Raw genomic sequence first — 27,875 nt, forward strand, 5'->3', positions numbered from 1 at the left:
CATCACTGTCACCCCTTCTGCAGCCCAGCATGGTGAAGAAGGTGGCCGTGATCGGTGCCGGGCTTTCGGGTCTGACCAGCATCAAGGCCTGTTTGGAAGAAGGTCTGGAGCCCACCTGCTTCGAGAGCAGCCGTGACATTGGTGGTGTGTGGAGGTTTAAGGTGAGGGCTTGTACTTGGTTTAAAGAGAAGATTCAACTTCTAAATGGACTTAAATCACCTTGTGATTGGCTTGTGATACATTTTAGACATGTCTTGTATTATAGTAAGGCCTTATTTTATTGCGTGTTACTTTCGGGATTGTTGCATTCTCTCCATCCGTCTGTCATTACCTTATCAGCCACACCTTGCAGCCAATCAACTGATGCTTTATGCTGCTGCATTAATGCTTGGATTATTTTTTTTTAGTAGTGCAAAAACTCTATAACTGACATTGTAGTAGTTGTTGACATGGTAGTTGCATGAATTACTGCATCAATGAGTGGCATAGAGGCCAGCAGCCTTCAGCACTGCACAGGTATAATGGAAGCCCAGGTTGCTTTGATAGAAGCCTTTAGGTCATCTGCATTGCTTGGTCTTGTGTCTCTCATCTTTCTCTTGACAACACCCTATAGATTCTCTAGTCTAAGGTTCAGGCATGTAAGTTTGCTGGTCAGTCAAGCACAGTAACAGCATGGTCACCGAATCAGCGTTTGGTATCTTTGGCAGTTTGGGCAGGTACCAAGTGCTGTTGGAAAATCAGGAAACAGACATCATCATAAAGGTTGTCAGCAGAAGGAAGCACAAAATGTCCTGGTAGATGACTGCATTGACTGTGGACTGTGGGGGGCAAAAAAACAGTCAACCAACACCAACAGATGACATGACAACCTAAATCATCAGTGATTGTTCCACTGTATTGCATTTGAATGAATAACACAAAATAGCCCATTAATTCATGTGAAAAGTGTTAAACTATTCCAGAATTACAAACTAGTTTCTGGGAATGTTGCATTGTGTAATGTTTAAGAAAAAAAGTGTCAAAAGAACAATTTTCTAAGGCAATACTGTATACTGTATTGGTTGTGGAGTCAAATGTTGCTACTGTATGTACAAATGACCCCACGCTTCCAGTTCTTTCCCATAATGCAACATTTGGTATATTTTCAGGTACCCATGGACGTTTTTCACCATTTCTGCAACTGCACTCATGTCTCTCTGTAACCCCCCAGGAGGAGCCGGAGCCGGGGCAAGCCAACATCTACCAGTCAGTGGTCATCAACAGCTCCAAAGAGATGATGGCCTTCAGTGACTTCCCGCCTCCTTCTTACTTCCCAAACAACATGCACCACTCTGAGGTGATGGTCTACCTGAGACTGTACGCTCAGACCTTCAGGCTGCTGCAGCACATCCGCTTGCAGGTTGGCATCAAAATTAGGCAACAAGAGGGAACCTAAATGTAGGTCATGGCATTGTTTGGACCTGCTACAGGTGGATAGTCTTGTAAAACTTGTGTCATTTAGACTGCTGTGGTCAGCGTGAGGCCAACTCCAGATTTCGCCACCACTGGTCAGTGGGAGGTGCAGACTGAGGGACGTGACGGTCAGACGCAGAGTCACATTTTCAATGCTGTGATGGTTTGTACGGGGCACTACACCACACCTCACCTGCCGCTCAAAGACTTCCCAGGTAGCACCCAACATGGCAGTTCTGCACTTCCATCACCTCAGCTTGACACACACATCTCATGGGGTTGTTTTTTAGGTATAGAGAGCTTTGAAGGCAAGTATTTCCACAGCTGGGAGTACCGCAGCTTCGAGGGCCTGCAGGGGAAACGTGTGGTGGTGATCGGGATTGGGAACTCGGGAGGCGACATTGCTGTGGATGTCAGCAGAGTAGCTGAGAAGGTATCATCATCATCCCTCGTCTGGATTTCCAGTGAACAAGCAGTGCTGTCATTGTCTTTGTGCCACAGGTGTTCTTTAGCAGCAGGAGTGGAGCATGGGTTATGACCCGTGTGGGGTCCGGCGGCCTCCCGCGGGACCTTTTGGGGAACTCTCGGATAGACGTCATGAAAAGAAGGCTCTTTCCGAGGTGGATCAACTGGATGGCGGAGAAGAAGCTCAATCAAACGTTTGATCACACACTCTATGGACTCAAACCAAAACGCAGGTGAGATTTCAAGGTCCCCGACTATACAGAAGTCTTTTTTAGTGATGTTCTAACTAGGGCTATCAGTCAATTAAAATATTTAATTGTGATTAATTGTATTTTGTCCATAGTTAACTCATAATTAATCTCACTTAAGCTCAGAGTTTTTATCTATCATAAGTAAAAATGTAAATCTCTTTGCGGTAAACGATTTGATACGCAACTATAACCACATCAAATTTTATGTATGTATGGATATTAATTTTGGAAATATGGGCCATTATGTTATTCAAAAAATAATATACGTTTAGAAATCCCACGTTTTGCATGTATAATGCGAGAGGAGTTTTGTCCCACTTTGTTTGACAGTCCTTTAACGCACCTTTTAACTTTGTCCAACTCTGTACAGATAGACTACTATACTGTATTTTTACCATTTTTCTTTCACCTATTTGGTCCCAAAGGCTGATACTATGTGGGAATGCATAAAGGTAAGATTTGATGAGGTTATGGAGTGCTAATGTGCATATTTATTTGGTACACAACCTCTCTGAAAAACAAAGTCAAGGCTCATACTGGTGGTACTGGTGGGCAACCCACAGTATGGTAACTATGTATTTGGGCTACAGTTTCAATCCGTTTGTTTTCGGTCTGTTTGTGCGTAAAGAGAACTTTTTTTCTTCCAAAATTATCTTTATTATTGATACTACCAGACCAGGTAACTTTGTTCATTACTGACTTATTTATCATTCTTTTGGCAGCTTCTTTTCCCAAAGAATTGTTGTGAACGACGACCTGCCGGCTCGCATCATAGCTGGTCGCGTACAGATGAAGCCAAATGTGAAAAGTTTCTCCGGTTCGGCTGTGCTGTTTGACGACGGGAGCATCATAGACAAGGTGAGTGTTTGTGTGTGTTCAATGTCTCAACACTGCGATTGACTGGCGACCAGTCCAGGGTGTACCCCGCCTGTCGCCCAAAGTCAGCTGGGATAGGCTCCAGCATACCCCCGTGACCCTAATGAGGAGAAGCGGCATAGAAAATGGATGGATGGAATAATGTCTCAACGCAAAACTTAAAGTAAAACCCTCAAAAATGTACAGCGAGACCATACTGTTCCACAGTAGCCCCGTAGGTGGCAGTAATGCACATGTTTTAAAAAGTGACTGCAATCACAGCTTTGGAAGCAGACTGTAATGGTTGACAGTTGATGTACAGTATAAAAAACAACCAGGAAGTAGATTAGTGATTACTCCTCTGTAACCAGGTGGACGTGGTGGTGTTCGCCACAGGCTACAACTACAGCTTTCCCTTCCTGCCTGCCAGTCTTCAAAGCAAATGTGGCAGACATCGTCTCTACAGGCGCGTGTTTCCGCCCGGCCTGGCTCCGCCAACGCTGGCTGTGGTCGGCTTGATCGACGGCCGTGGCGCCATCAACGTGCTGTCTGAAATGCAGGCTCGCTGGAGCACGAGGGTCTTTAAAGGTGCAGTATGGTAATAGCTGCAAAGTACGGCAAATCATTCATGGTCCCAAGTTATAGTATTTTACAACAATTTTAACTTAAGTGTCAGAGTTCTGACAATAGTGTATCGGAAGTGTCCAAAATTTAGCATTGGCGCTGAAATGTAGATCTTTTAATTATGCTTTTAGAAAGCCATATTCTGAGGAAGGTGGTGCACTGAAAAGACATGGCAGACAGGCGGCAGCAGAGCGACAACACAGAACATAACGTTGTATAGATCAGTGGTCCCAACCCCGGGGCCATTTGGTACCCGGCCCCAGAGAAAGAAAAAATAATTTCCATTATTTCATTTTTTTAATGTTTTATTTTGAAAAGTGGCCGGATTCTCTCTGTTACATCCATCTCACTTGACGCATGTCCATTGTGCGTGTGCTAACTTTATCTCATGCCACACAGACTACTACTGTATTTTTACCATTTTTCTTTCACCTCATATTTGGTGTCAAATGCTGATACTATGTGGGAATGCATAAAGGTAAGTTTTGATGACTTATTGAGTGCTAATGTGCACATTTGTCTCAAGTTAATTCATGCTAGCGTACTGCCTTTTACCACACACGTCAAACAGCGATGTAATAATCTCTCTGGAAACACTTGGCTGGAACTTGAACTGGTGGATGGTGGGTCGGCATTCATTTTGTGCTTTTAATTTGATGTTATTCATGTCTTAGTTTTACACAATACATAATAAATAAGATAAATTAGATCGCTATAATGTACGACCCCCCCCCCAACATAAGTGTACAAATAAGTGAACCTGTGTTAATTACTGTAAAAACACTAAATGGGTTTCCTGCTCATGTCCTCCATGCAGGTTTAATAAGCCTTCCCTCAGAGGAGACCATGAGAGAGTACCTTGACAAAGAAATGGCAACCATGCGTCAAGAGTAAGATATTACTGTGATTATTACGTTTATTTGTCCCTGGTAGTGTAATGGTACAGGCTTTTGCCTTTCATGGCAGTGGGCATGGTTTGATTCCCACCCAGGGCTCTGTCAGAAAGGGCGTCCAGTGGAAGAACTCAGCCAAAAACCATTCATGTGATTTTCTTGCTGTGGCGACTCTGACAGGGTCCAAAGTGAAAAAAATAACATTTACACGTATTTTATGTTTAATTTCATAAGATTGTAAATTGATATTTTGTGCTTGTGTGTGACAGTTTTACATCACAAGCAATAGATGCTTAACTGCGTTTGTTGAATGCATGTTGCTGTATTGTTTCATTTAGCTTCACCTATGAGGATAAGAACCCCCTCCAGGTGGATGTCATCCCTTACCTGGACTCACTAGCCAAGCAGGTAGGGGCTTTACCAAACCTTTGGTGGCTCCTCTTGACGGACCCCAGGCTGGCATTCCACGTGTTCCTGGGCCCGTGCACTTCTTATCAGTACCGTCTGACAGGGCCTGGGAAGTGGGACGGAGCCCGACAGGCCATTCTCACTCAGTGGGAGCGTGTCTTTCAGCCTTTCCAGACCCGAAAAGCGGCACCAGAGGCCAAAAGCAGACCTTCTCCTCACGGGCTTTGCATCATCATGGTGGTTTTCTCAGGTGCCGCTCTGTTGACCTGCTGCTTCTATAAGATATGTCATCGCTCATCTTATTGGTCTTGATGTAAATTTAACTGTTTTAAAAGCAGCTTTTATTTAGCACCAGTTAGTTTTAATTGATATTTTAATGAATTGCAATAATTTTTGCAATAATATTTAGCACTGTTGTTTGTGGTCCACAACTCATTTTTATTAGCCCGCTTGACCTCCAGTCAAATGATATTATAGCGCCCCCTATGGGTTGTGGCCAAAATGATTTGGAACACATGCTAGAATACATGTAATACAGATATCCTCAGTAATCATTAGACAAATAGTCAATGAGTTATGGACAATTCATTCCTTGAAAAGCAACAATGCAAACAGCAACAATCTTGCTACAACAGTCTGGAATTATTTCCAAGTTTCACGTTTGGATTGTAAATGAATAACGAAAGGTCTTAATAAGATGTCCTCTGACATTGTGCAAAGGATGGCAACCATGAAAGTGGGGAAGCACTTTTTATTATCACACAGCTTCATCTCAACATCACAACACACAGCCGCCAACTTTTGTCAGGAGCCAAAGACAAAACAGCACATCTCTGGCCTTTACAATTAAAAAAGGCTGCTCGTTACAGCCTGTCAGACGGCATCTAACAAAATAACGGTCTCAGAAAAATAGCTTCAATTTGCAATGAAAGCACTGGTTATGTGAGGGGGAAGTAAGCCGTCTGCCTTTAATTGGTCATGATTTTTAAAATAAAATGGCAGTTTATTGATGACTTGTATTGCATATACCATCCAGCAGAAAATAAGTTAAGCTTACGCAGGTGTGAATGTGAGTGTGAAAGATTGTTGCAATTGGCTGGTGACCAGTCCAGGGTGTACCCCGCCTCTCGCCCGAAGTCAGCTGGGATAGGCTCCAGCACACCCACAACCCTAGTGAGAATAAGTGGCATAAAAAATTGATGGATATTATACTGTATATATTATGTGCATATAGCATATACAGACCCTTTCCAAAAAATTTGAATATCACAGAAAAGTTGTTTAATTTCCATAATTCCATTCAAAAAGTTAAACTTTCATAGATTACAGATTCAGGGCCCACAATTTAAACGATTTCAAGTGTTTATTTGTTTATTTTTACATAATTTGGGCTTCCAGCTCATTAAACCCACGAAAACAGGAATTCAAAAAATTTCAATACTGTGAAGAAATCAGCCCAAATTTTGCAGGGCATGAATGTTTTAAACTGAGTGTCACACTAATCATCTACTAAACTCAAATCACCTGCACAGGCTTCCCCAGGTGTCATTAAATTGCTTCAGTTTGGTTCAATTGTCTCAGTTTGGTTCAATATGGGGAAGACTGCAGACATGACAACTGGCCAGAAGACCATCATTGATACCCTCCATAGGATGGGTAAGCCACAAAAGTTCATAGCTAAGGAGGCTGGTTGTTCACAGAGTGCTGTGTCCAAGCATATCAATGGAAAGTCTAGAGGAAGGGCAAAATGTGGCAGGAGAAGATGCACCAGCAAAAGAGATGACCGTGGGCTTCAGCGGATTATCAAACAGGGAAGATTCAAGAATCTGGCAGAGATCCAGAAAGAGTGAAATGAGGCGGGAGTCACAGCTTCAAAAACCACCACATTCAGACGCATCCGGGAGATGGGCTACAACTGTCGGGTTCCTCGGGTCAAGCCACTTCTGAACCTGAGCCAACGTAGGAAGCGTCTCCACTGGGCCAAGGAGAAGAAGGACTGGACTGTTGGCCAGTGGTCCAAGGTCCTCTTTTCCAATGAAAGTAAAGTGGGCCTTTCATTTGGGGCTCACGGTCCAAGGGTTTGGAGGAAGACGCTGCCTGAGGTCCAGTGTGAAATATCCACAGTCCGGTGCAGGTGTTGGTAAACTCTGCTTTCTTAAATCCAAGGTCACCGCAACAGTCTACCAGGATGTTTTAGAGGACTTCATGATTCCTTCTGCTGAGGATCTGTATGGAGATGCAGATTTCATCTTCCAGCAGGACCTGGCCCCTGCCCATACCGCCAGAAGCACCAAAACCTGGTTTGATGCCCATGCCATCACAGTGCTTGACTGGCCAGCCAACTCACCGGACCTAAACCCCATTGAGAATCTATGGGGTATTCTCAAGAGGAAAATGAGGGGCACCAGACCCAACAACAAAGAAGAGCTGACAGCAAGCATCAAGGAAATCTGGGCTTCCATAACTCCCAGGCAATGCCACAGGCTGATTGCTTCAATGCCGCGTCGCATCGAGGCAGTGATTAAGGCAAAGGGATTCCCAACCAAGTATTGAAGATTGACATATCGTTTTGAAAGTACCATATCTTGATTAATTTGATGTGATCCTAATTTCTTTCTTTTTTTTCCCTGCAAAAACTGAGAAGTAAATGATTTCTTCACAGTATTCAAATTTTTTTGAATTCCTGTTTTCGTGGGTTTTATGAGCTGGAAGCCCAAATTACGTAAAAATAAACAAACACTTGAAATTGTTTAAATTGTGGGCCCTGAATCTATAATCTATGAAAGTTTAACTTTTTGAATGGAATTATGGAAATTAAACAACTTTTCCATGATATTCTAATTTTTTGGAAAGGGTCTGTACTGTATCTCATTGTACATGTGGATATTATATATATTATGTGCATATACTGTATCTCATTGTACATGTGCATAATGACAATAAAATTAATTCTATTCTTTTTTTTCCAATACAGGATGTGTACTTGTGTTTCTAAATACAGGATGAATGTGTTTTTCAAGGGATGGTTGGCAGGATAATACTTTAATCAATATTAGTTATTATGTTATGCTGACTGGCTAGTTAGTGCTAATCATACCAGAATAAAAATGTCACCGTCCGTCCATTCTTAGTGTCCTCCATGAACTAGCAAGTAACGAACTAACAAAAGGATCGACACATCAAGCAAACATGGCACTACACGTCTTTTTAGTCAAATTTGTTGGCCTTCACAGTGGTCTGCCCTCTAGAAGTACTTTTTTAATTCATTATTCATTATTTTTATTCATTATATAATCGGAAGGCATATTAAACATTAATGTTCTGGCACTCACTTTGTCTTGCCCCAAAATGACACATTTACCGTTGAAAGGTTACACATTTATAGCTGTTTTCATCTTTTGACTCTAGTCCAATGTGCAGAATAGTTCATGTGACAGACCAGTCACTCTCTTTAGGATTTGCTCCAGGAGCAGACGCTGATCACTTCAAGACCCACTACTGACCGCCAGTATTGATATTTGAACGACTGATAATCTCAAAACTAGTAGGTATGCTGATTTCCAAAGCTGCATTTGTCCTGAATTCTTCACATTCAACTACCATAATCAAGAATTTTCTGACTTCCAGTAAGAGCTGGTCTTTGTCTTCCCTGTTAAAGCACTTCACCTATAGCACATGTCCTCACTGTCAACCCATCCACAGTCCATCATGGTGAAGAAGGTGGCCGTGATTGGCGCCGGGCCTTCGGGTCTGACCAGCATCAAGGCCTGCTTGGATGAAGGTCTGGAGCCCACCTGCTTTGAGAGCAGCCATGACATTGGTGGTCTGTGGAGGTTTAAGGTGACGGCTTGTACTTTGTTTAAACAGAAGATTCAACTTCTAAATGGACTTAAACCACCTTGTGTTTGACTTCTGTGTGTGTAGACCTGACTTGTGTTAGAGTGAGGCCTTGTTTTATTGCGTGTTACTTTTGATATTGATGCATTCCCTCCATCTGTCTGCCATGCGCTCATTAGCCCCACCTTCCAAACAATGAATGCTTATGCTTTATGCTGCTAAGTTCCTTTTTTATGTTTGTGACATGATAAGTGAATTTCCGTGGAGTAGAATTCCTTATTCATAAATTTAATATTTATAGAATAACTGTGAATATAGAAAACCTGTTTACAACTGTTGTTGTGAGATCATTCAAACATGCAATAAAAGCCTGTCGTTCAGGCGATCAAGTCTGGTGCTTGTGAACATTACAGTAAGATGACTGACACCTAGTGATCAGTGTAAAATACTACATATCCTCACAACGTCTTTGAATGCGTCTTCTGAATGCCTTATATTTGTATTTTAGTTCATTTAGCCATTTTTATGCTTGAAAATGCTTAATTTAGGCAAAAAATACCTAATCACACAATACATGCGACTTCATAAGATATTTACGAGCGGAAACCCCCCAATAGGACCAGCACAAACCAGAAAAAAGGTGTTCCTCTGGTAATTCAAAGCCAAACTTTTTTCTTTGTTTGTTTCCCTTGACGGGGAAGGACGTGTATGGCAGGAACTCTGTTGATGATATTGGAAATTGCAACTATTTTGGTGCTTTCCTGACTACAATTCATGAACACAAGATCAGTGCTGCTTGCTGAATCCCCCAACTTTAACTTGGATAGTCGAGAGGTACAGATTCCTTGAAATACACTAGATACAAGTATCGATACTTGCTAGTAAGTCTAGCTAACTAGTGAACTGCTGAAGTTCAAAGAGTTGATGCATCAAAGAGTGATACTAGTTGCCTAGCATCAATGCCAAACACAAAGAAAAATTATTCTGGCTTTGAATTTCCTGATAAAAAAAAACAACTCTAGGATCTGCAGAGGGCGTGGGTATAAAAACAATTCCAGGATACGAAGATGTGAAAAATGCTTTCAATAAGATAACAGAAACCTTAGATAGTTGCTTGGATAGTAGAGAGATTACTCTACCACAAATAATGCGAGCAATTGAGAATCTGCATTCAATGTCAGAGACACATTTTACTTCATATATAACTATAAGGAAGGCTGTATCGTTTCTGGAAATAGAAGTTAAAGCTAGTTACAACAGCCTCCTAGAAGTCATAATGGATGTCAGTAATGGTGTCACAAACATTATGGAAGAAAATAGAGCACAGAGCAAGTCTATCACATACATTATGGAAGAAAATAGAGCACAGAGCAAGTCTATCACATACATTATGGAAGAAAATAGAGCACAGAGCAAGGCTATCAAAAAACTAAGAAAAGAAGTCAAGAAGTTGCAAGATGAATATACAGACTTGAGCGCTGCTCTTAAGGAGGTTAAAAACCCTGTGGAAGATATCAAGGCTCTGCAGGACAATATTAAGGAACTGTTGAATGACAATGCCGCCTTGCGCTCTGCTCTTAAGGAAGCTAAAAACCCTAAAGAAAATACAGCATTATGCAAGGATGTTAGGGTTCTGCAGGATGATATCAGGGCATTATTGGAAGATAACGCTGCCTTGTGCACTGCTGTCAAGGAGGCTATAAAACCTATGGAAGCCGCCTCATGTACTGAGCTTAAGGACACTAAAGACCCCACGGAAGAAAATAGAGCATTATGCAATGATATCAACATTCTACAGGACAACATCAAGGCACTTTTGAAGGATAATGCTGCCTTTCGCACCACCCTTGAGGCAGAGAAAGAAGCAAAGGAGAATATCACGGAGCAAATTAAAAACTTCATTGACGAGATGGATCAGAATGCACGAATGAATGATGTGGTCCTCACAGGGCTCCAAATCAAACCCAAGTCAAGAAATGTTCCCTCAATCAAGCAATAGATTGCTAACCTCCTACAATCGAAGGAGGTGGATGTCGATGTCAACAGTATTGACACTTGCGTCCCACTCCATGGCAGAAACAACACCACACCTGTCATCATTAAGTTCACCAACAGGGAATTCAAAACAGCACTGCTGAAACAGGGAAAGAAGCTAAGAGGCACAAATGTCTACATGAATGAGCATCTCACAAAACACAATGCCGACATCGCCAAGAAAGCACCAGACTTGAGGAAGAAGGGAAAGATTCAAAACACTTGGAGCACTAACGGGAAAATCTACATCAAACTAAAAGGAGGTCCAGGAGTCACAAGAGTGCTTGTTGTCCAAGATATCAGCGATCTGGATGCATATTAAAGATCATATTACTGTGACAATAAGTATAATGGAGGAAACAAGACAGACCAATGCAACGAGAAGGACTACATTCCATAGCAATAACCTCAATATAATTAATAAAAGGAACTCTTGTATACAAAGCCAGTGTCACTCGCAGTGCAATACCGAAGAGGATGAGGATATCGACAGGAGAGAAAGGATAGGATAAATAGAAAAGGAAAAGGGAATAGGACAGGAAAAATATATACAGTATGTATATATTGTGTATATATATATATGTGTGTGTGTGTGTACCTGTGTACCTGTGTACCTATATGTGTGTATTGTATATGTATATATGTGTGTACTTGTGTATGTGCATATGTATGTGTATATATATGTACTGTATGTGTGTGTATGTATACACATGTATGTATTAGCAATTGATGTAACACGAAGAGGGGGTAGGATTAAATAAGCTCTGCTTCTTCCTACTCCTTTTCGGACATATACATGTTCAAAATAAAATTAAACCAAACCAAACCAAATAGAGTTGATATGTCTATTTTCTTGACCTGAGTAGGGCAGGGTCAGTATAAGTATCATTGGAAGAAAGAGGAGGGTAGACATTTTGGAAGGCGCGATGAGAGGGCAGGATGTCTACTCTGCTTCAGTCAATCACACTGTAAAATAAATCTTTGACGGTGAATCTGACATTGACAGCCGCTCAGTGAGTTTTAGACAATTAAAGATCTTGCGCTTTCAAGTGTGACATCATTTTTCCATGACTCTGTCTGTAAGCTTACTCGCACAAAAGAGTGAAAATGTGTGAAAGGATGCATCCTACTACTACCGTTTTTCTGACAAATACAGCACATGGTGGCGCTCTTACTAAACCCCAAAGTTTGACACCCATAAATCGTATTGACTCGAAATTTCTCACAGAGCTCAATGTGTTCTACTGTGATCCTCCAGGAGGAGCCGGAGCCGGGGCGAGCCAACATCTACCAGTCAGTGGTCATCAACAGCTCCAAAGAGATGATGGCCTTCAGCGACTTCCCGCCTCCTGCCCACTTCCCAAACAACATGCACCACTCTGAGGTGATGCTTTATCTGAGACTGTACGCTCAGACCTTCAGGCTGCTGCAGCACATCCGCTTGCAGGTTGGAATCAAAATTAGGCAACAAGAGGGAACCTAGGATCTGCTAGCAGGTGGATAGTCTACTGTAGTAAAACTTGTGTCATTTAGACTGCTGTGGTCAGCGTGAGGCCGACTCCAGATTTCGCCACCACTGGTCAGTGGGAGGTGTGCACCGAGAGACGTGACGGCCAGAGGCAGAGTCACATTTTTGATGCTGTAATGGTTTGTACAGGGCACTACACCACACCTCACCTGCCGCTCAAAGAATTCCCAGGTAGAATCGAACATGACAGTTCTGCACTTCCATCACCTCAGCTTGACACACACATCTCATGGGGTTATTTTTTAGGTATAGAGAGCTTTGAAGGCAAGTATTTCCACAGCTGGGAGTACCGCAGCTTCGAGGGCCTGCAGGGGAAACGTGTGGTGGTGATCGGGATTGGGAACTCCGGAGGCGACATCGCTGTGGATGTCAGCAGAGTGGCTGAGAAGGTATCATCATCATCCCTCGTCTGGATTTCCAGTGAACAAGCAGTGCTGTCATTGTCTTTGTGCCACAGGTGTTCTTTAGCAGCAGGAGTGGAGCATGGGTTGTGGGCCGTGTGGGGCCCGGCGGCCTCCCGCAGGACCTTTTTGGGAACTCTCGGATGGACGTGATGAAAAGGAGGCTCTTTCCCTGGTGGATCAACTGGATGACGGAGAAGAAGCTCAATCGAACGTTTGATCACACACTCTATGGACTCAAACCAAAACACAGGTGAGATTTCAAGGTCCCCGACTATACAGATGTCTTTTTTAGTGATGTTCTAACAGTAATATGTTACCCTAGACCCTTTTTATGAACACCAAATGAGGGAAAAATCTACCATATTGTTTGCTGCACTTTTGCATGAAAAGGCATTCAAAACGCTCGCTTTTGAAGTTGTGGCTTTTCATGACGTGATGAAGAAAAAAAACGTCCTCCTCATGGACATGATACGGCTTTTGGCCTGCCCATAGGTAGAGATGAGCCAACTCCATGAATACGCCCAGGCTTCACTGCACATCTTAAAATAAAGCCTGGCGCTCTATATGTAGTTTATTTCTCTATCAATCAAACTGTTATCTACTATCTTTCTCTATACATATGTTTTTATATACATATATAAGTATAGTATAAGTATAGTATATAAGATGCTATATATACAGAATATATATCTATATACGGTATATACTGTACTATGCATAAAGGATATATGCGCACACACACATACAGTATATACACACACATACATATATACTGTATATGAAAAACTATGTACAAAAATGATGACTTATTTGTTATCATTTGTAGTAATATTCATTGGCCATTGCTGTACATTTGAATCAATGGGAGCTTTTCCATTTTAAAAGTTAACAGTAATACAGTAGCTAGTTTTAATACCGTGAATTTTTTCCAGATTGTGGCGCCCCAGTTAGCACATTTTTCAGTTAACTCTGAAAATTTACATCACAAATTTGCCTCGTTTTGCGTGCATTTTCCGGTTAGCATACAATATGGCTCGCGTGGTAATACACTGCGTGAGTCCAACTGTGTTCTTAATGTATTTTTCTCTCACAAAATGTACTTCCTTGCTAGCATCCTATTAGCTAGCTAAACAAAATGGAAACCGGAACCAGATGTTGTGTCACCCGTCTATGATGTTAGCAGCAGTTGACTATCAAAAATCTTAACACAAAATCCGTTTTTATTAGGGATGCTCCGATCAGGGCTTTATGCTGCCAATTCCGATACCGATGATCTATGATTGAGATCGTCTGACACCAATCACATGGATTAACTGTACATTTTTTAATGTATTTATGGTGAGTGCAGGGGCACCGATTCCAAGGGCCCCTGGTATATAGGTAATTATTAAAAAGTAAACTTTTGAGCAGATTGTCTTTTTTGTACTATTTCACACAAACCTGAATTTAATTTAAAGGAATAGTTGGAATTTTTTTACATGAAGTTGTATGACATCCCCATCAGCGGTGTACTACAGTAACAGTGACTTAAGCCCACCAATTGGTCCCATGAGTCCAGGAACGAGGGACGTAGTTCCACTTAGTTGCTGGGGCCATTTAAGTAAAGAGTTTGGCTTCTCAAAACAATATGGGTTCAAAAGAGTAATACATTTGCATCACAAAAATGCCTCCTCAAAAAAATTTGACCTCACAAAACACTCAGAGTTATAGTTGTCTCCCGCCGTATCCCGTCGACTGTGCATTCATGTGTATGTGAAGAAGACGCATCTTCCGCTGTGGAACACATACGTAAACAAGATGGCCACGACACACCATCCTGGAAGAAGTGTGGCATTACCGCAAGCTTCTTCATCACATACACATGAATGCACAGGCAAAGCCGAATCGAATACGGCCACAAATCCTTTGCAATAAAAGCTGCGATTTACTTTGTGATTCGCTTTGCCTGTTCCGAGTTGGGTGGAAAATTAGTTATAACCTGCTCGATGGTTCTCTGGTTGGCAGCAACTTCAGCTGGCTGTTTTTCCTCCTGGTTTGGGTGGAAACGTGCTATATGGTTTGTCATATTTGTAGTGTTCTCAAAATATTTTAAGCTTGTATGACAAAGCTTGCATATTGTCTGGCTCTTGTCCAGCTCATTTTTATCTTCAACTACATGAAAGTCAAAATGCTTCCAGACGAGTTTACGATCGGGCATTTTGGTAGCGTCTTTTAATGTTTTGAATCTAGTGGAAAACCCTAGTTAATAAAACCTTTGTTTGTTTAATGTCATATTTTTTAATTTATTTTAATTGCATTGTACTTATCGTTTGCCTTTTATATTTTATTATAATAGCCTGTTCTGACATTCTTTGGAAATTTACTTGAAGTTGTTGCCATATTTGTATGTACATACTCTATGTACCGTATGTTTGTTGTATGTGTTCTGTTCAATCCATCCATGTATTTTCTATGCCGCTAATCCTGATTAGGATTGCGGGGGTATGCTGGAGCCTATCCCAGCTGACTTTGGGCGAGAGGCGAGGTACACCCTGGACTGGTCGCCAGCCAATCGCAAGGCACATACTGTATAGACAAACAATCATTCACACTCACATTCATACTTATGGAGTCGCCAATTAACCCAAAATGCATGTTTTTGGAATGTGGGAGGAAACCGGAGTACCCAGAGAAAACATGCAAACTCCACACAGAGATGCCCAAGCGGAGATTGATTGACTGTGTGGCCAACATGCTAACCACTCGGCCACCGTGCGGCCCATGTTCTGTTCTAATTTTTTTTTTTTAATAAAAATTTGGTAGCGTCTTACACTTAGGTGCACCACCATAAACTGTCTGGAAGGCACTTCCGCACTTTTTATTCTGTTTTTTTTTTTGTTCCATCAGCATCGATTATTGACATTTATGAATCAATTAATAATCGTCAATGTCAGCATCGCGATTCATTTAAGAATCAATTATTTCCCCCACCTCTACTAAGTACGTGCGACTGGGGAACCACAGGTCCGACACTGAGCAGCAGCACGGGAGCACCGCAGGGAACTGTGATCTCTCTTGTTCTGTTTACCTTGCACATGTCTGACTTTCAGAACAACTGTGAGCTTTTCCATGTACAGAAGTTCACAGACGACACGGTCATCGTGGGATGTATCAGGAGGGGACAAGAGGATGAGTACAGAAAATTGATCCAAGACGTTGTCAACTGGTGCACTTGCACCTCAACACCACCGACACCAGGGAAATGGTGGTGGACTTTAGGAGAAACAGGACACACCCAGAACCTGTTCTCATGAAAGGTGACCGTGTGGAGGCGGTTCACACCTATAAATACGTGGAGGGCATCTGGATGATAAACTGCCAACATAGATGCTCTATTCAGGAAACGGCAGTGCTGTCTGTACTTCCTCAGGCGTTCTTCAATACTGTTTAAACAAGAAGCTGCTACAGATCTTCTACCAGACTGTGGTACTGTATGCAGTAGTGTACTGGGGGAGCAACCTCAAGAAGAAGGACGCCACATGCCTGGACAAGCTGTTGAGGAAGGCAGGCTCTGTCATTAGCTCTGAGCTGGATAGCCTGACATCTGTGGCAGAGCAAAGGACACTGAGGAGGCTCCTTTCCATCATGGACAATCAGCATCATCCAATGCACAGCATCATCTTCCGACAGAAGAGCAGTTTCAGTGGCAGATTACTATCACTGTTCTGTCTGTCCACTGACAGACTGAGCAAATCATTGCTCCCCCACGGCATGCAGCTTTTTTTTCAACACAACAGAGGGAGAGAACAGGATAAATGAACATTTAAGGTTGCTTTTACCTTCAATGAAGATGTGGGATCAACCACCACCACCTTCCTATTTTCAATCACGTTGAGAATCACATCTTCAATGAAGGTAAAAGTAGCCTTAAATGTTCACTTATCCCTTTCATTCGTCATTTAGACGCATTTATATACATTTCAAATTGTTTTCTGCATGTAAAACTATAATTGTATAACTATAAAAGCGGGTTTTGTGTTAACATTTTTGGCTTTCTGTAATAGATTAATTGAATTTACATTATGTCTGATGTGCAAATTTTATTTGGTTAACGTCCGTTTCAGTTAATGACGCTAACCAAGGTTATACTGTATACTGTATGACCATGAAAGCATGAAAGCATGAAAGATATACTGGAATCTACCAGGGTGGTGGTCAATTACCATATTGCCCTAAAGGGAGCAAATAAAAGTGATAAATAATAGAACATTGCGTTTTGACCTTAAACTACATGCATCCAGACCAGGTAAACGTTGTTCTTTGTTTACTTATTTATTATCCTGTCGGCAGCTTCTTTTCCCAGGTAGCTGTCGTGAACGACGACCTGCCAGCTCGTATCATCGCAGGTCGTGTACAGATGAAGCCAAACGTGAAAAGTTTCTCCGGTTCCGCCGTGCTGTTTGACGACGGTAGCGTCATAGACAAGGGGAGTATGTGTCTAAGTGTGTAAATAAATAACTGAATAACTCAATAATAACTACAATGTCCGGCTAACATGCAAGGTCACACTGGTCCATTCTAGTCCTGTAGGTGGCAGTAATGCACTTCAAAAAAAGTAATCTGCTGGATTTGGTTGGTCACTACACCACTTGGCCCCAATGCAAGCAGGCTGTGAATGGTATAAAAACAAACAGGAAGTGTAATAGTGATTACGCCTCTGTAACCAGGTGGACGCGGTGGTGTTTGCCACAGGCTACGACTACAACTTCCCCTTCCTGCCTGCCAGTCTCCAAAGCAAATGTGGCTGCAGGCATCGTCTCTACAGGCATGTGTTTGCACTCTCCCTCACCCCGCCTACGCTGGCCGTGGTGGGCTTGATTGATGGCAGCGGTGCCGTTAACCTACTGTCTGAGATGCAGGCTCGCTGGAGCACAAGGGTCTTTAAAGGTACAGTACACTGATAGCTGCAAAAGTCCCATATTATAGCCCTTTTCAACATTTGACATTACACTGTGTTCCAAATTCTTATGCAAATAACATTTTTCTCTGATTTTGCTAAATAGTCAATGTAAATTACACTCATCATAATTTTCAAGTCATCAACCTTTAGAGTGCAATTTGAATGATACTGAACAAACCTCACAATCATAAGAGTATTTTTTTCAAAAATAAAAAACTTCAAATCCACTGTTCCACATTATTATGTACAACAGAGTTTCAAAGCATTTCACTTGTTGGTAAGGACCGAAAATGGTCATTATATTGAATTTGCAGCATAAGGAGGTCATATTTACTGAAAGCAAAAGCTATTTCAATCACTAACATTTTAACAGGCCAAGTTACATGTTAACATAAGATGCCTTCTTTGATATAACCTTCACAATTCTTACATTGAACTTGTGAGTTTTTGGAGCGTTTCTACTTGAATTTCTTTGCAAGATGTCAGCATAACCTCCCACAGCAGCTGTTTTATTGTGATCTGCCTCCCACCCTCATAGATTTTTTGCTTGACGATGCTCCATAGGCTCTCAGTTGGGTTGAGGTCAGGGGAAAAAGGGGGCCAAACCATAAGTTTCTCTCCTTTTATGCCCATAACAGCCAATGACAGAGAGGTAGGTATTCTTTGCATCATGAGATGGTGCATTGTCAAGCATGAAGGTCATTTTGCTACAGAAGGTACAGTTCTTCATATTGTACCATGGAAGAAAGTGGTCAGTCAGAAACTCTACATACTTTGCTGAGGTCATTTTCACACCTTCAATGACCATGAAGGGCCTCCAGATCTCTCCCAATGATTGAATGATGATCCAAAACATGACTCAGCCACCTCCTTGCTGACATCACAGCCTTGTTGAGATATGCTGGCCATACTCTACTTCATCCATCCAGACCACCCGAGGTTGCACGGCCCTCATCACTAAACAGGATTGTTTGAAAATTAGTCTTCATGTATTTGTTGGCCCACTGCAGCAGTTTCTGCTTGTGAGTGTTGGTTAAGGGTGGCCAAACAGTAGGTTTATGCATCACTGCCAGCCTCTGGAGGAGCCTACACTTTGAAGTTCATGGACTTCAGAGGCAGCAGCAGCTTCAAATCCCCCTTTGCTGCTTTTAATGGCTTTTTAGTAGGTGCTGTCTTGATTTCATACATTTATCTGGCAGAAACCTTTCTCATTATGCCTTCATCAGCACAATCCCGGCTGTCTTCTGAATCAGACACTAATTTCTTCACCGTACAAACATTTTTGTGAATTATTGAATGTTTTAATGCCTTGTCCAAGGCATTGCAATATTTGACGCTTTTTTGTCAGCAGAAAGATCCTTTTTCCTTCCCATATTGCATAAAATCTTGGCATGCTTAATTTAATAATGTGGACATCATTTTAATTAATTAATTTAATTGGTCTCATATGGCAAACTAATTATGACAGTCCAAGATTGATATTAGTAATCCAAAGAGCCAATGCCATCCATGAATTTCATTTGAAAAACAAAAAATGTTATGTTTATGATACTAAAATCCTATTTGCATAATAATTTGGAACACTGTACATATATGAGTTCCCACAATAGTGTTTGAAAGCGTCCAAAATTAAGACAGTTTAGTAAGCCTTACTGGGAACATGAGTGTTGGTTTGGCTTTGTTCTAAGATGTGTAGCGAAATCTTTGTGAAGTGGTGGATGTATACATGGGGCACTTTCACCTAGCGCGGGGCGGTTCATAGGCTGTATCATGAGGACGGTTTTGTTTATTGTATAGATGTAACAAAAGTGTAAAAATAAATGAACCTTTATTAATTACTGTAAAACAGATAATGGATTTCCTGCTCATGTCCTCCCCGCAGGTTTAATAAGCCTTCCCTTAGAAGAAACCATGATAGAGGACCTTGTGAAAGAAATGGCAACCATGCGTCAAAAGTAAGACATTGTGATGCTTGCATTTATAGCTGTTTTATGTTTATCTGCATAGAAATATTGCACATTGATATTTTGTGCTTTTGTGCTACAGTTTTACATCACAAGCACTAGACGCTTAGCTAGTTTGTGAATGCAGCACAGCATGTTGCCGTATTGTTTCATTTAGCTTCACCAATGCAGACAAGAACCCCCTCCAGGTGGACGTCATCCCTTACCTGGACTCGCTAGCCAAGCAGGTGGGGGCTTTACCAAACCTTTGGTGGCTCTTCCTGACGGACCCCAGGCTGGCATTCCACGTGTTCTTGGGCCCGTGCACTTCTTATCAGTACCGTCTGACAGGGCCTGGGAAGTGGGACGGAGCTCGACAGGCCATTCTCACTCAGTGGGAGCGTGTCTTTCAGCCTTTCCAGACCCGAAAAGCGGCACCAGAGGCCAAAAGCAGACCTTCTCCTCATGGACTCGGCATCATCATGATGGTTTTCTCAGGTGCCGCTCTGTTGACCTGCGGCTTCTATAAGATATGTCATCGCTCATCTTATTGCGCTTGATATGAATTTCACTGTTTTAGAGGCAGCTTTTATTTAGCATCAGATAGTTTTGATATTTTTAATTAATTGCACCTTGTAATAAAGTCATTTTTTGTCAAAATCCAGGGTTTTCCTTTCATTTGAATCCCTTATCAACAACAAAACACTGAGCATTTGGCATGTCAATTGCCTAAAGGTGTACGAAAGGTGTGTACTAAATTGCCTAAAGCTACAACGACGGTTTTGTAGAGGGCATTGAGCTGTGTGAGAAATTTCAAATCAGTCCGACTTATGGAGGTGTTGGGGGTCGGGGAGGTCAAACTTTGGGGTCCAATAACAGCACCACCATGTGGCAAAAATAATAGCACCGGAAACCCAATAGGGGTGCACGTTTTAAGTATATTTAAACATTTTCTTAGTTTGCGACCTTCGGTGGAAAAAGTTTGACCACCCTGACTTACGCTGTGACGAAGGAAAGGGTGTTCAAAAAAATCTAATAGCATTAGCAAATACGACTAAAAAAAATCATAAAAACGACTAACAGAAATTACACAGGTTGTGCAATGGTAAAGGAAAAAGAAGAAATAAAGACGCTAAAATACAGAAAAAAGTAATAAGAGTAAATAAAATTAGTAACATAAAATAAGTGAATATATTAAAAATAAATGAATCAATAGATACTGGAGTAAAAAAAAAAAGCGTAAATATGACAAATTGACTTTATGGCTTTGCAGCATCATGTACCAGGAAGTGTTTGTGTCAAGTTACATGGTGAATTCGTCTTGTGTAGAATTTCACTGGAAAAGACCAAATCATCATCACGATATTAATCAACCCCGGGAATGGGCGTCGGGGTGTTTGTTTTTCCACCAGTTAAGTAACTCAGGCGTGATGAGTTCAGGAGTCCGGTCAGAGTCTGTCCACTCCGCCCACCATCGAGCAGCAAAGGACAACAAACAAGCCCCAGTCACTACTTCGTCTTCATAGGGTAAGAAGAAACGTCGATACTTTGTGTTGTCGTGTCGTCCTCTACAAGTTTTGTTGCAAACAAAAAAACCTCAAAAGATTCTCTGCTCGTTTATTGTGCTGCTTTCACTTACAGTGTGAGATTCGGGCGATTCGCCCGGTTGTGTTGGTGAGCTACGTGTTTCTTGTTTTGAAACCTAGCTCTCAAAGCGTCCTCTTTGTTACTTCTTAAAGCATGTCGACGTTTGCTTGTGGTTGCCATTGTTTATGTAGGTTAACACTTTATCATTGCACAGCTTGTGTTGTTGGGCAGCTTTCTAACATAACTTGCAGCTCATGCTTTTGTGGAATTTGTGTTGTGAGTGCAAAAGAGCAGTTTAGACACCGTCAAGTACGGTGGTCGACAAGCAGCAACGACCAAACGCTCCAAACACAGAAATATGCAAAACAACAAAATACAACGGGGAAATGCTGAAAATTTTAAGTGCTGGAATCACATAAATGTTTCATTATCAAAAGAATACAAAATAAAAATGCTACAAATGCCAAAACAAATGATACAATATTGTAACAATATTGTACGTTTTTACAATACTATCACGCAACCAATTTATGTAGCTAATGTTAGCGACCAAAAGAAAAATGTACGTTTTCATTATGCCTCTTCAAAGTCAGACAACTTTCTTCTGGCATCCCGCTCCTGTCTTTAAAGAGGGACATCCCTCAGGTAAGGTGCCCCGGTAGCGTGGCTAAGTTTCATTTTATTTTGTCGACTTGCAGCATTTCTCTCATACAGTTGTTTTGGGGGATTGTGTGTGTATGTGCTATTTGCAGCATTTTTTTGTTTGCTTTTGGGTTGTTGTTTTGTTTGTTTGTTTTTTTAATCTTCCAGCATTTATGTCATTGCAGCATTTTTAATTTGCAGCATTTGCCCGTTACATTTGTTTTATGCTGTTTGTGCGTTTTGGATTATTTCTGTGTTTGGAGTGTTTGGGTTTTGCTGCAATGGAGCATTGGGTGTGGAAGGAAATGATCCTCACCACCGTTTCTTCCACAGCTGCAGTATGAGTCGTCGTGTGGCCATCATTGGAGGAGGTAGCTCGGGTCTGGCCTGCATCAAGTGCTGCCTGGATGAGGGGCTGGAGCCCGTCTGCTTTGAGAGCAGCGATGACGTCGGAGGCCTGTGGAGGTTCAAGGTGGGTCAACAACATGTCTCTAATAAATACATTTAAAAAAAGAAGCGATTTTGAAACATCTCCTGTCTCTTCTCTCTGTGGGCTGCAGGAGAACCCCGAGCAGGACCGGGCCAGCATCTATCACTCTGTCATCATCAACACCTCCAAGGAGATGATGTGCTACAGCGACTATCCCATCCCTGCACACTTCCCAAACTACATGCACAACACACTCATCATGGACTACTTCCGCATGTACGCCGACCACTTCCGGCTCCTGAAGCACATACGCTTCAACGTAAGCATGAAAAAATATGCCTTTACAAAAATAGCAAAATCATACTCATTTGAATTGGAAAAATCTGACCTGCTGGGTGTTGCTATTCCACCCCAGTCCTGTAGGTGTCGATAATGCATGTGGACAGTAATGACTGAAAAGTAAACATAACATTCGTACTATTGCCCATATTGTGCCAAAATGTAATGATTTCATTGTGATTTCACTGCCACAATATTACCCTAAACGTTCCATTCAGTTAACCGCAAAGTCTTCGTTAGTCGCCTGGAGCGTGGTCTACAAAAGCAAATAACCACCGGGGTCTCTTATTAGTGCTTGGTCAAAAAACATTAACTGCTGTGGCTGTAGGCAACCTCCTGATGTGTTTTTTTTAATTAACTCCACAAGATGGCAGTTGCTGCATTTTTTAAGTATCGTGAATGGTCACCATTCAGCAGCTTTATCTACCTCTGCATGCACTTTTTTACCTCTGCGTGACTCAGCTGTTTGTGTGAAACTTGTGTGACAACTCCCCAGGTGTATAAATGCTGGCTGAGCCTTTTGCTCCTTACCGCTGTTACAACATTGGTTCTGTTGCTTAATATATTTGTTAATTATTATAACAACAGTACACTGGACCACTGTGTATTTGCCCGTTATCGACAATCATTTTGTCGTCCCTTCAGACCAAAGTCCTGCAGGTGAAGCAGAGGTCCGATTTCACACGTTCCGGCCAGTGGGAGGTTGGGACAGAGGACAAGGATGGCAAAAAGAGTAAACACATATTTGACGCAGTGATGATCTGCATTGGACACCACTGTCACCCCAACTTGCCTGTTCAGGACTTCCCAGGTACCGCTTCTTGGCTTAAAATGGCTATGTATGTGTTACGTAGAGAATCAACCTTTGTAACTATACAATGTGGTTATGCAACACACTTATGTTGTTAATGTAATGTCTTCAACCTTGATCGGATGTGAAAGTCCACAATTGGCCAGTATTTTTCTAGCATAGAAATACTATAGAAAGTTGGCTTGGATATACTTTAGAATACTCAGTGTACAGCTTATATTGCAGTATTGTATGAAGGGTAATTTTCTTTCTTTATTACCAAAGACTTTTAATTAATTTAATTAATTTTTTTAATTATGCAGAAAATTTCATTGAATTAAATTTATAAGCAAAATGTGTATTCAGTTCAGGTTGTAGAAAGTGCAAATAATTTCGATGTTTCAAAACTCACACATACACTCCTGGTTTTTGCAAGACCTGTGTCTTTGAAATTTTTTTTTCACAAAATTTTAAAACACCGTATTTGAGCAAACTGATTTTTTTTTAAATAAACTGAATTTTAAAACACATAAAAAAATTTTAAATGAAATTTTCTGCATACAATCATGTGAAAAGAAATCAGTTCACAAAATTAAACAGGAAAAATATGTGTTAGATAAATTCAGTGTCTAAAAAAGCTTTGGGGGAAAAGAAAATTAGCACTCACTGAAAGCGAATGGGAATGAGAAAACTGCCATGGAGGAGATCATGCTCTTCTTCAGAATGTTGAAATTCATGTTTCTCCTCAATGAACCGCAGCTCTGCCAGCACTCATGCAGCCCCAGACCATGACCCTTCCACCGCCATGCTTGACTGTACAATTGCGCTCTTACAATTATTTTGCTGCTCCCTTGTGTTGCCAGATATTTAGACAATAATGGCTGTGTGTTGACTCATTCACAGTGGACAATAACACTGTACTATATTGCTATACAAGCTATACATTGACAAGTTTACTTTCTGTAGTATTGTGCCTTGAGAAGATTGCCTTTTTGTGATACTGCAAGTCTTTTGTTTCTTCAGGCATTGACACATTTGAGGGCAAGTACTTTCACAGTCGGGACTACAAGACTCCCGAAGACTGGCGAGACAAGAGGGTGGTGGTGGTAGGGATTGGGAACTCCGGAGGGGACATCGCCGTGGAACTGAGCCGAGTCACTAAGCAGGTCCTGTGTACTTTGTAACATCCTCAAAGCAGTAATGATACAGCATTACTGAATCTCAGTTCAAGAGTTGTGTCCAAAAACGATGCTTTTAAAAGATGATTAGTCATATTTTTGCTAAGGAATTGGCCAAGTAGGGCAGTGGCCTAAAAAAAAGCCTGTGTGTGGCGTTTAGGATCCACTCCCTAATGCGCCTTACTGCCACCTACAGGACTAGAGTGTAACGCCGTTCGGTTCACTTTACTACCTTTTGTCCTCCCTGCAGCTTTATCTGAGCACGCGAAGAGGGGCATGGGTCCTGAACAGGGTGGGAAACAACGGCGTGCCCCTGGATTTGGGTTTTAACAGGGTGATGACACTGATCCAAGCGGTCCTTCCCTTTGGCGTGATGTGTGGCCTGGCAGAGAGCCAACTTAACCGCCGATTTAATCACAGCCTGTACAACCTGAAGCCAAATCACAGGTAGCTGGCTGCACTCACATTGTTTTTATTTTGATTTTAGATAGCATGAGACATTGGATGCATGCATAGTAAGGCGTGTCACTTGCTTTTGAAGTATTTTTTAGATATCAGTGATTATTTACCTGCGTGGTCACAGGTATCACTATTGATTGTGATAATGATCTTCGTAGAAGGGGATCAGAGGTCATTTTTGTGCTGTGTTTTTTGCGTCTTTTTCCCCAGTTTTTAACCCATCCTAAATCTTTCACCAAAGCAACTATAACTTAAGTAATTAATTAAGAATACTTAATAATAATCATAAGAAATAAAAATAATTATTCAATTTTTTTAACAAATTAAATTAACATAGAATCATGTTCTAGTGTTGAACTGCATTGGTGTTAATGGAGTCGCCAATCTATATTGCCATCCTAGGTTGTTCAGCCAGCATCCCACCGTTAACGACGAGCTTCCCAACCGCATCCTGTCCGGAACGGTGCAGGTGAAGCCCAACATCCGCAGATTTCGCGGCTCCAGCGTGGAGTTTGACGATGGCAGCGTTGTGAAGGACGTGGACCTGGTGGTACGTTGCCAAAATCATGTCTTCCCTTTGGCATAAAGAGGGGCAAATGCCGCTCATTGTTTTTTTTTTTTTGTAGGTTTTTGCCACAGGTTACAGGTTTTCCTTTCCATTCCTGGCCTCGCATGTGGTCTCTGTGTCGGGCAACAAGACGTCGTTGTTCAAGTATGTGTTTCCTCCAGAGCTGGATCGTCCCACGCTAGCTGTTATTGGCCTGGTACAGCCGCTGGGGGCAATCATGCCCATCTCTGAGATGCAGGCCAGGTGGGCCACAAGGGTTTTCAAAGGTAGGATTGATTCTGTAAACAAGCACCTTTTATCTTGCTTGTATTTTGTAATGGACATGTTAAATGTGTTTTTCGTCAGGCTGCATCAAGCTTCCTTCTGTGGCTGACATGCTGGATGATATCCAGTATAAGGAGGAGACCATGGCTAAAAGGTATCGCGCATATACAAGTATGTGGATATTACACAGACATGAAGTGAAAAAGGAAGAAAACATGACACATTCTTCCATCCCTGCACAAAATTTGATCCGAGAGGAAACGGACAGCAGTAAAGTGGAGACTTTGGAACATAATACTGCAGAATTCAGAGCATGCTTAAAACCCAGCCTGACCAGGTAGAAATAGTACCTAGTACTATCTGCTTTTACCAATGGAAAAGCATTGATAGCTAGTCGGAACCGTGCCGTGGAAAGGGGCATGTTTGTGTGCTGGGAGCAGAAAATGGCCTCCTCCAAAATGTTCTTGCAAAGTTAGAAGCATATAATTGTGAGAAATGTCTTAGAAGAATTCAGATATTATGATGTCTAGTTAACACTGATTGATAGATTAATTGATAAAGAGGCATGTCCAGTGATCTAGAGTGTGCCACATCTTTTTTTCAGATATGTGACCAGTCAGAGACACACCATCCAGGTGGACTACAGCGTATACATGGACGAGATAGCGGTACTGCTGGGGGTCCGACCCAACATCCCCAGGCTGCTACTCACCGACCCTAGGCTGGGACTGAATGTGCTGTTCGGGCCCATGACCCCTTACCAGTACCGTCTCCAAGGTCCAGGGAAGTGGGCCGGAGCACGCCAAGCCATACTCACTCAGTGGGACAGGGTGGTCCAGCCCATGCAGACCCGAGCGTGCGACATAGCCGAAGCCAAGAGGTCTCTGAAGTGGCCGCTGATTCTGATGACCGCTGTGGGTGTGACCGCATACGCTAACAGGAGCAGCCTGTCTGTTTTGTTGCAAGACCCCACTGTGTTTTTGGAAAGGTTCAAAGTGAGCCTGCCTACATTGGGACACTGAGTGGTGACTAACATAAAATTAATTCATGATAGTGATATGAAGGGAAGAGGGAGGTAACACCTGAAAAGTTGATTACTGTACACTGGATCCCTGCCTATTCACGGTTAGTGTAGGGTGTTTGCTCCCCCTGCATATTTGTGGATTCGTTTTGTCTGTTTTAAATTGTAAATTAGTTTTTGTATGATAAGAAAGTGGTTTGGTGGCACTATCTGCAGGGGGGGGAGAGTGCTGCAGATGTGAATCCAGCCGAGGGCGCTGTCTTACAAGTAAATTCACATAACATATTTCAGCATTACAGTGCTGATGTGAAGTTGTATAACTGCTTGTTTTGTAAGTATAGTACTGTATTCATGTAATTGTTTCTTAATGTGTAAATGTTCATTTAAAATTTGAACAACTGTGAGAGGCATATTACAGCATTTGGAGTATGAAAAATAGGATTTTTAAGGGCTGCTTATGAGTGTGTTCATTATTCGTGGAGGTTATGTTCCAAGTTTCTCCCCATGGGGATCTACTGTACAGAATGGGATTAGGTGAAACTTTAAAAAATGCGTTTGAAACATTGACCAGCAGAGTGCCAAAATGCACAAATGGGGAGCAATCAAAGTGAATGTAAAGGCAGCTCTATGTCACGTGATTATAGCCTCAGTCGCAGAGGAAAAATAATAAAAAAAAGAATTTATACGTTTCATTCATTGTTTATAAAATCATCCACAAAAGTTGAATTGAGGCAACTGTGCTTCTTCCGATATATGTTCACGTGACGCACGTGGTGCGCTGACGCCATCTAATGGTCACCATGGAGACAAGTTTAATGGCGGGTCTGCAAAAGCACCACGATGCTGTGACTCATCCGACTGAATGCAACGGAAGCAAATCCCCTCCAGCTCCTAGAATCACTTTTTTTGTAATGACTTGCATTTTACTCAATTTATACTACACAATAATTGACACCACATTAAA

At 41.8% G+C, this 27,875-nt stretch overlaps 3 protein-coding genes across 4 annotated transcripts; all 3 read left to right on the forward strand.

The window, feature by feature from the left end:
* The first annotated feature begins 23 nt into the window (after positions 1-23).
* On the forward strand, positions 24-8,701 carry LOC129189219 (flavin-containing monooxygenase 5-like). Its single transcript, XM_054790682.1, has 11 exons — positions 24-161; positions 1,211-1,399; positions 1,502-1,667; positions 1,743-1,885; positions 1,954-2,150; positions 2,891-3,026; positions 3,395-3,611; positions 4,465-4,537; positions 4,879-5,198; positions 8,404-8,496; positions 8,607-8,701. The coding sequence occupies exons 1-10, from the start codon at positions 30-32 to the stop codon at positions 8,448-8,450; spliced, it is 1,620 nt and encodes a 539-aa protein (XP_054646657.1). The 5' UTR covers positions 24-29; the 3' UTR covers positions 8,451-8,496; positions 8,607-8,701.
* Positions 8,166-17,544, forward strand: LOC129189218 (flavin-containing monooxygenase 5-like). The gene is made up of 7 exons (XM_054790681.1): positions 8,166-8,496; positions 8,651-8,788; positions 12,078-12,266; positions 12,353-12,518; positions 12,594-12,736; positions 12,805-13,001; positions 17,081-17,544. The coding sequence occupies exons 2-7, from the start codon at positions 8,657-8,659 to the stop codon at positions 17,238-17,240; spliced, it is 987 nt and encodes a 328-aa protein (XP_054646656.1). The 5' UTR covers positions 8,166-8,496; positions 8,651-8,656; the 3' UTR covers positions 17,241-17,544.
* A 3,425-nt stretch (positions 17,545-20,969) lies between these two features.
* On the forward strand, positions 20,970-27,594 carry LOC129188582 (flavin-containing monooxygenase 5-like). 2 transcript variants are annotated; one of them, XM_054789321.1, is made up of 10 exons: positions 20,970-21,160; positions 22,196-22,334; positions 22,423-22,611; positions 23,277-23,442; positions 24,445-24,587; positions 24,850-25,046; positions 25,461-25,608; positions 25,685-25,892; positions 25,972-26,044; positions 26,495-27,594. In XM_054789321.1, exons 2-10 carry the CDS (start codon positions 22,203-22,205, stop codon positions 26,910-26,912), a joined length of 1,674 nt encoding a protein of 557 aa, XP_054645296.1. In that variant the 5' UTR covers positions 20,970-21,160; positions 22,196-22,202; the 3' UTR covers positions 26,913-27,594. The 2 variants fall into 2 exon arrangements, with proteins under 2 accessions (XP_054645296.1, XP_054645297.1); XM_054789322.1 differs by lacking the exon at positions 20,970-21,160 and adding an exon at positions 21,174-21,307.
* Positions 27,595-27,875: the final 281 nt, after the last annotated feature.

This window comes from Dunckerocampus dactyliophorus, chromosome 10 (genome assembly GCF_027744805.1).
Source record: "Dunckerocampus dactyliophorus isolate RoL2022-P2 chromosome 10, RoL_Ddac_1.1, whole genome shotgun sequence".
NCBI classification, from domain to species: Eukaryota; Metazoa; Chordata; class Actinopteri; order Syngnathiformes; family Syngnathidae; genus Dunckerocampus; species Dunckerocampus dactyliophorus.